General features: G+C 45.1%; 1 protein-coding gene across 11 annotated transcripts in view; it reads left to right on the forward strand.

Annotated features, from left to right (window-relative positions):
• Nucleotides 1–8,147, forward strand: part of apbb2b (amyloid beta (A4) precursor protein-binding, family B, member 2b) — a 46,607-nt gene extending 38,460 nt beyond the window's left edge. For 5 of the 11 annotated variants that reach the window (XM_031876286.1, XM_031876290.1, XM_031876296.1 and 2 more), the window contains 5 exons: nucleotides 317–401; nucleotides 2,342–2,425; nucleotides 2,531–2,658; nucleotides 4,004–4,183; nucleotides 4,929–8,147. In XM_031876286.1, coding sequence (XP_031732146.1) covers nucleotides 317–401; nucleotides 2,342–2,425; nucleotides 2,531–2,658; nucleotides 4,004–4,183; nucleotides 4,929–5,099 — 648 coding nt within the window. In that variant the 3' untranslated portion in view covers nucleotides 5,100–8,147. The remainder of the gene's footprint in view (nucleotides 1–316; nucleotides 402–2,341; nucleotides 2,426–2,530; nucleotides 2,659–4,003; nucleotides 4,184–4,928) is intronic. The other 6 variants (XM_031876293.1, XM_031876291.1, XM_031876297.1 and 3 more) reach the window with 3 other exon arrangements.
• The last annotated feature ends 288 nt before the right edge of the window (nucleotides 8,148–8,435 follow it).

Raw genomic sequence — 8,435 nt, forward strand, 5'->3', positions numbered from 1 at the left:
GTGTGTGTGTGTGTGTGTGTGTGTGTGTGTGTGTGTGTGTGTGTGTGAGAGTGTGTGTGTGTGTGTGTGCACGTGTGCACGTGCTCCCCAGTTGGAATGAGTAGACAACATGACAGTATCAGGGGTGAAACTGCTCGAGGTTTTTCCTGAGCTCTTTCATCTTTTTTAATTTTTTTCATCCCCTTTCACTGTCACATATGTTTCTCCTCATCTCCTCAACCTCCTCCCCCGTGTCTCTGCCACGGTATTCTGATTGTGCGTCCGTTGTTACACACCGTTTCCTCACACTTCTGTATCTGCCCGTCTCTCCATCCAGATAATGACAGAGCGAAAGAATGCCAAAGCGATGGCGGGCTCTCTCCATGACAGGATGCAGGCCGGACTAGATCTCCCTTTACAAGGTAGGCCTCACACATACTCTCAGCGTGTGTGTGTGTGTGTGTGTGTGTGTCTGTGTGTGTGTGAGAGAGAGATAGGGATTGTGACAACTGACTTGCATCAATAGACAGTCGTCACTTCTTGGGCACACTGCATGCATTTAAACTGGCTATTTGTAAGAGCAGAAAGTCTCAAATACCACCGCAATGTCCTCTGCTAATGCTGCGCAATGTCACGAAGAGTTCTGAACACAAGCAAAGTTGATTCATGAATAATTACATTTTAATATTTTTTCAAAGATGTTTTCTCAAAGACATCCAACCATCACTGCGAGTGAATTAAAGATTAAAGTGTGAAGTTTTCTTGTAAACAAACAAAGTTGACATTCGGTGTTACTCACCAAAACACACTGTTATGTAAACACGGCGCTAAAACTGTGTCCCTCGCAAAACCATTGTTTTCCTATGGTGCCTGACGGTGTTTAGATGCGCATAAACGTTTGAAGTATTCTCATATGGACCACTCGTCAATGTCACACTTGGCCCAGGCAGCCAATCAAATCAAGCAAGAGGGCAGGCTTTACTACTTTGCCACTCCCATCCTGTCTTGATGTGGTCGGGCTAGCTAGCTTGGGAGGATGTGAGAGGGAAGGGGGGGATTTATATCTCACGTCGTAAAGGTTTCATGTGTGCCGCAGTGAGCGGGTTCATTATGCAATTATCTGTTAATCACATATGATCTTAGTGTCCTTGAAGCCTGACAAATGCAATTCATTCCTCATAAAATACTTGCAGATATTAGTACAGTTTTTAAACACTGCATTATATACATCCATATTTACTGGCATGCGGTCTTCTTGTTTCTCTGCTTCGGCTCACTGCTCCTCCTCTCTGTGCGTTATCACTGCCAGCTATCGATCAGTAGGACGGCGTGAAATATAACGCTGACCCACTCGTAAAAAACATCGCTCTAGCTCTGCCAGTGGTCAACAAACTCCACACGCTACATGGAACAGTTGTTGGCCGTTAACAGATTTAGGGGTCCAGTGCACCAGCATGTGACAGTGTTCAATTATCTCAACTTTACAGCGATGTGGAGGGAGCTCCTCAAGTTTTTATTAGTCAGACAGATGGGAGAGGTAGCCTGCCAGGAGATGTTGGTGACAGTAAAACAAGATTTCTTAGTCGGCTAAAACGCAGACTCATGCTGCATTTCTTTGGAGCGAGACTGGTTCTCAATTTCAGTCCTAAAATAATGACAACGTGTCTTTTCTATCATCGCTCACCATTTTCTCTCCCGTCGCTGGGGAGAAGAATGATTGGCTGTGCCGCACCGTGTCCTTTACAGTATATATACGCTCGTGATCGGATGGGACGCAGGCAGGCTGACCGTCCGGCCTGTCGCTGACAGCTCGTCAAATCATGCTGCTGCGGTGCCTCTGCTTGAAATGAACTCAGAAAGAACTTTTTCCAACACCGACGAACTGGAGGTGCAGCTAATCCAAAGCAGGCTTCTATTATAAACTGGAAACATCCAGTGACTAGAAGGCCACCCTGAGAGCGCTGACCTCTGCCGAGGCCACGCCCCTTTTTTCGCAGTGTTAATGAAAACGCCCAAGTGATCATCATCCGCTCCAAAATGTAATATGTTCTTCCTTGACCAATGCTACACACTTCCACCAAGTGTCATGATAGTAGAGCCGGTAGTTCTGCATCTGTTAAACCAAACAAACCCGAGGACCAGAATGACTCCACATCACATCCTTCCGCTTCGTTAAAACCCTCCACAGTGCATCGAGGAAAGCCGTGACATTTAGATACAATGGAAGCCACCCAGAAGGTGGTCAGTATCCAGATATCTACTCTGCAGGCTGCGTGTGGACTCCCTCTGTAGGTGGGCATTGTTGCTTGTTGACATGGAATTGAAAATGCCCCTCTTGAACGTGTGCGTGGCTTCTCCCCAGCAGAGTTCCCCACACCAAAGACGGAGTTGGTTCAGAAGTTTCAGGTGCTCTACCTCGGGATGCTGCCTGTGGCCAGACCAATAGGTTAGTCCAACACTCGAGCGCACACACACACCTGGAGCTGTGATGAGATGCAGTCTAACTTTAGGTATGATTTTAATGTTTCTGTTTTTTGTTTTTTTTTAACATGCTCTGCTCCAGGAATGGACATCCTGAACGGAGCTATAGACAGTCTGATTGGCTCGTCCAACAGAGAGGACTGGACCCCTGTGGCCCTCAACGTGGCAGATGCTACTGTCACCATCAGCAAAGACGAGGTAAGACGCACATCTGCCGGAGCTGAACTACAACCCCACGACTTTCACTGGTTTTCTTCACTCTGTTCTTCTCAGTTTTCTGTATGGACAAGATAAAATATGATAAATCAAACTTCATACACAAGAAAGAACCGTAGGCTGTTTAGAAGAAGTGAACGTAGTCCATGGTGACGTCACCCATTGGTTTATGGACTGCCGTTTTAAAGCCTCGACTTCAGCATTTTGGCCGTTGCCATCTTGGATTTTTGTAACCAGTGAACAGAAGTGACCATATCTATAGTGACGTACAGACGCTGTATACAGCTCTGGTAGCACCCGGTCACTCACAAAGTAAGCACCCCGCTTTATGGTCTATTTGACTCTAAATGGACCATAAGTTACTAAATGAACATCATGCTGTATTGAAGAAGACTTGAAACTAGAGATTGAGACCATAAACACGTGTTTACAATGTTTACTGAGGTAATAAATCAAGTGAGAAGTAGAGACATTTTCTCATAGACTTCTATACAATCAGAGGAGTCGCCCCCTGATGGCCAGTAGAGAGAATGCAAGTTTGAGCACCTCCACATTGGCTTCACTTTTTGGAACCAGGGGTTGCCTTCTGGACAAAATGTGGGAGAGGCATTATAGGAAAACAACCACCAAGTTTCTATACATTCTTGCACTCTATGGCAGTGGGACAGAAGATGGCGGAGCATCCAAACGCCTGTTGGTTCGGTTGTCTGTTTAGAGAACCTACTGTTACTTCCTACAGACTAAACTCATGAATGTTGGTCATCTTTGAGCGATTTACTTCAGCTACCTACCGCTTTGTTATGTCTTGTGCAGAACATATCGCTGAGTCTGCCATTTATTTCCTTCAGCAGTCACCACACTTTTAAAGTGTGTCCGCTGCTCGCACTTCACTGTTGATTCTAACATGTAAAACAACAGAAAATGGTGGAAGGCGCGTCACTCTGGCTTTTCATTGTCAGACCTTACTGACATTGTCAACCATGAAAGGCAGCCAGCAGCCACCCAGAGCAATGGGACAAATGTGAAGTTTTAACAGTGTTCGACCGTGCAGATGACATAAAATGCCTTTTTGAAATTTAAATAATTTAGCTCTAACATCAAGGCACATAAAGCCCATCTGCTCCAGTGGACCTCTTTATTAGAAGGCTAAAGTTTTACTGGGTGGCTCCCCTGTATGAACATGTGGAACTATATGCATGCCTCTGAGTGCAGAACAAAGGTTGTAAATTCCCTTCATAATGTGTTTTTATGCTGCCTCTCCAGTAAAATCACAATCTGCATGTCTATGACTCTCTGATTAATCACCTACTGGTATGTTTCTGACCAGGCCGGAGAGGAAGTGCTGGTGGAGTGTCGCGTTCGATTCTTATCTTTCATGGGCGTCGGGCGGAACGTGCACACGTTCGCCTTCGTCATGGATGCCGGCGGCCATCGCTTCGACTGTCACATCTTCTGGTGTGAGCCCAACGCAGGGCATGTGTCGGAGGCTGTGCAGGCGGCTTGTATGGTGAGTCACTTGGAGTGAGGCTGTATTTCGGGACGGCATTTTGAGCCTCTCTTGCTCGTGTTAGAGCTGGGTTATTCAGCCTTGACAGATGGTTGTGTCACTGTCCGATCCATATGCTCTATTCAGGTTGTAATGGGGCCCTCTGTCAAAACACTGTTGGCGTAAAACATGCATTCAAGCCGCCCGAAGTTAAAATATAGTCTGAAATCAGCATCAGTCGTCTCTGAAAGAGGAAAGTTTTCTAGTATAGATTTGGATTATGCTACACATTGTTTACTGCTTTACAGGAGACGTTTTAAAGAGGAAACATGTACATTGATTTAATGTAACAAACTGTGAAAAACCTTTCACAGTATTTTTTAATTTATCATTATAACGTCCATAATCACAACCCAGAATGCGGTGTTTCTGCTGTAATGCAACCCATTAGTGGAGATAACTCTTCTCCCTCTGCCCTCTCTGCTGTGGGTGAGTCACAAGATTAGTCGACTGCTGGCTGGGCTATTGATCACACATCACGACTATGGATATATGGACGCACACACACACACACACACACACACACACACACACACCACCCACACACTAAAACTGATTCACGGTGACAGGAATCACCAGTCATTACTATTGATCACAGCTAGCAGCCTGCACCAGTCTCTCCCACAGACACATCCACAGTCGAACACTCAGCAGCTTGTAACTCTTTTATTTACAATACGTCTCCCTCTCTCTCTCTCTCTCTCAGCTGCGGTATCAGAAGTGTTTGGTGGCTCGACCCCCTTCCCAGAAGGCCTGCGGCTCGTTGCCCCCCGGTGACTCGGTGTCCCGTCGGGTATCGACCAGCGTGAAGAGAGGCGTCCTGTCCCTCATCGACACCCTCAAACAGAAGAGACCCGTCACCGAGTTGCCGCAGTAACCCGCGCAACCGACCCCCGCCGCAACCCCCAGTCGCCATAGTAACTAGTCGCATCGCCTCCAAAAAAACCCGTCGTCACCGCAGACCCCAGTAACCTTGGAAACACAGCGAATCCCCAGGGGTTTTGGGGAAACACATTTTAGTTCGCTTCTCTGAACTAAAATTGGAATTTGGCCTCAAGAGTTTATCGGCTCTTGGGGCGGAATTCAAATTTGTTTCCGCAAAATATGACATACATAAAGACTCTAATCCCACATCGAGAAGGAACCACCACAGAGAAACACCCGATGTGGTGATCGTGTACATAGAAGTGACTCTCATCCCCCCTCAGCACAGAGAAGGAGTGAGGAGAAGAGAGCAAAACCTGAAGAGGAAGTAGGAAGTGCTCCTTCCGGCACAGCGCGAGCTCATTGCTGCCCAAACTGCTGATCTCTCCGTGCTCTAATTGTATTTGTGTCTGTGCTGCCAGCATGACCTTGCACACCTGGCCACACCCCCCCATGTCACTCACCTGGTTGTCCTGTTAGTCTGTAGTGCCCCCCCCCCCCTTTCTCATTGTCCCCTGTGGACCGTAACGTCAAGTGAAATGGAAGGACAGAATCGTGAAAGCCATCGCGTCTGATTTTCAAATCGGCGCGTAATGAGTGAAAGAAGGAAGCTGCTTCTGACTAAAAATATTGGGTCATCAGTCTACACACACTAACCTGATCCTGCATGAACTTTTTGTATCAAAGTGAACCATTCTAGACAATATCGATACACTGCTGCTGCTTACAGGAGGGTGAGAACGTCGGCGTGGAGGGTCTAAACGAGCGGTGACCTTTCACCCGAAACATCCCTCATACACTTCCTGTTTGCTTGTTGTTTTTTGTTCTTTCGTTAAGCCTTCGGGAAAACGACAGACGATAGCCATAATGGAGAAGGAGATAGGGATGAACCGACTATTCCTTTAAATCCCACCTCTGCATCAGTCCTCAGAGACTTCATGTCCACTTATAAAAACAGGAGAAAGGCTGGAGGAATCATTCGTAGAAGACAAATGGAGGAATGTGTTTTTGTACCTGCGGAGGTGAGAAGGAGAACAGACGGGTTTCACCTCCGGATTCGGCTGTTTTTTTTGGAGAGGACAGCCAAACAGAGAGACGTGTTGACTCAAACCAACAGGACTCTCCCGGGCTGTTATCTATGTGTGTCCAGGGTTCTGTTCACTTGAATTCTCAGTTGTTGTTGTTTTTCATTGCCTCCTTACTGCACCACTGTTATCATCAGTGCCACTAGATCACCTTTGGTCTGTTTTCTGTAGTTTTTCCTCTCACACATCTCAATTCAACACTGCTAGCTCCTCATTATCGCATATCTGACAAGCTTGGATGTACGGTAATAACTAATGAAGTCTATGACGTTTATTACTCAGAAACATCAGAAACATATTTTTTAACTCTGGATGTAAGGCAGAAGATGACTACCTAGCTAGTACAACTGTTCGTTAGCTAAAACCTCTGAACCGAACAGCGACTGTTGAGGGAGCAAGGTGTGCGTCTCCAGTCTGTCAAGCTTTAGGGCTGCTCCACGTGGTGAAGCAGCGTGTGAGGGGAAAAAGCTATAATGTAAGCTGCAATTGTTAGCATGTCAGGCTAAATAGCTTACTGTAGCCAGTTAACTATATTTTATGGGTTTACAGGTTACGTAAGAGAAAAAGCATAACCTTTATCAGAGTTGATGTGAGCATCTCTGTTCTGCTCTTTACTGGATTTGAGGAAGTCTACACCCAGCAAAGAGCACCAAACACACGGTTAGTCCAGCTTCCTGAAAGCCTGAACCTCTGTCCCGGATGTCCCAAGTATGTAAGCTAAGCAGCCAAACAGGGCTATGTTAAAATGAAATAACACTAAACGTACTAATACTCGGACTAACTGGCTGTACGCTGCAACACAAGAACACAGTTTCTATATTTCCATGTCTAAACGGATCATCAACTGCTGAGAAGTGTTTTTGCTGCTAAATGTAGCTTTAGCCTGAGTCTTTTAGCATGACGTGGTGTATGCAGCCCTCAAGTGGTATCTAAAGGAGGCTCAGCGAGCGGCCATGTTTACTGCAGAGCCTCGTTGCCTCCGCGTCTTGTGCCGAGCTGTTGAACCAGTTCACCGCTAGTGGAGGGAACCAGGAGTGTAATTGAGATTCTAGTGAGAAAATTCAGCCGCATCACCTTCTTTTGTCACGAGGACGTTGAAATGTGAATGAGATGACAAAATGTGCGTGTACATAACTTCAAATTTAATATAACATTTGGCATTAATCATTGTTATAAGCTATCTTTTCCTTTTTAATGTCTGTAGTTATTTCCTTGTAATGAAATGCCTTCTTCTTTGAGAACTCACCAAATGGCCAAAGTGTTAAATAGTGATATACATTGTTGTAGATAAGAAAAAAAATGCCAGAGCGAATAATGAAACAAGGAAAGGTGATTGGACATTTCCACAGTTGTCAATTCCGTTTTATGGTGAATTTAACTGAGCAATTATCTATGCATTATTTTGATCTCGAGAAAATGGAAAGTCGTGAAAAGCCTCGCATGCCCGGACGGTGGAAGGAACGACTGTATGTACTGAACAGAAATATTTTTTATTTTATTTATTCTATTTTATAAAGGTATATACTGATTTTATTAGTTGGGGCAAGTAAAGTCTCTTGACTCGGTGTCATTGTCTCGATCCCCGGTTTACTCACAATGCTCCAACAAGCTCCGCTTTGCAGGAAAAAAAAAAAGGCAAATAAAGGAATATATCTTCACCTTGTACAGTGTACTGAGAGCCGGGGGTCCACTGTTGGTCTCAACAGTTTGACAGGAGTCAAGAGGAAGAGGTGGAGGATGATGATGGTGGTAATAATAGTGGACTCCCGGCGTCTCTGTCAAGCTCACTCACATAAACGACAACAAACGCACACCTTTCCCACAGATGGATGTGTCGGCTTCTGTTTGCTGCTCACCGATTTGTACACTTTGTCAATGTAATCAATTGTGAGAATAAACAGCATTATAAAACCGAACACTGTGTCTGTGTATCAACGCTGCAGCTCATTGTTGTATTCATTACAGATGATTGATAAAGGTTACCGCCTACTCAGATTGTTCTTTTTGATAAAGTTTTAGAGGTCTGAGAAGATGACCGAACGCATCATTTCAGGAACAAATGTGGGAGAATGAGAAGAAAATAAAAAACATAGCAGAATTATTATATTTCTTTCCTTATCATTTCAGACATCTTGTGACGGCTCAGATTTTTCTTGCTCCTGATCCACAGGTTTGGAGTTCTTGGTTTAATATATAAAATGTCA

This window comes from Anarrhichthys ocellatus, unplaced genomic scaffold (assembly GCF_004355925.1).
Source record: "Anarrhichthys ocellatus isolate YVR2014 unplaced genomic scaffold, GSC_Weel_1.0 scaffold107, whole genome shotgun sequence".
NCBI classification, from domain to species: domain Eukaryota; kingdom Metazoa; phylum Chordata; class Actinopteri; order Perciformes; family Anarhichadidae; genus Anarrhichthys; species Anarrhichthys ocellatus.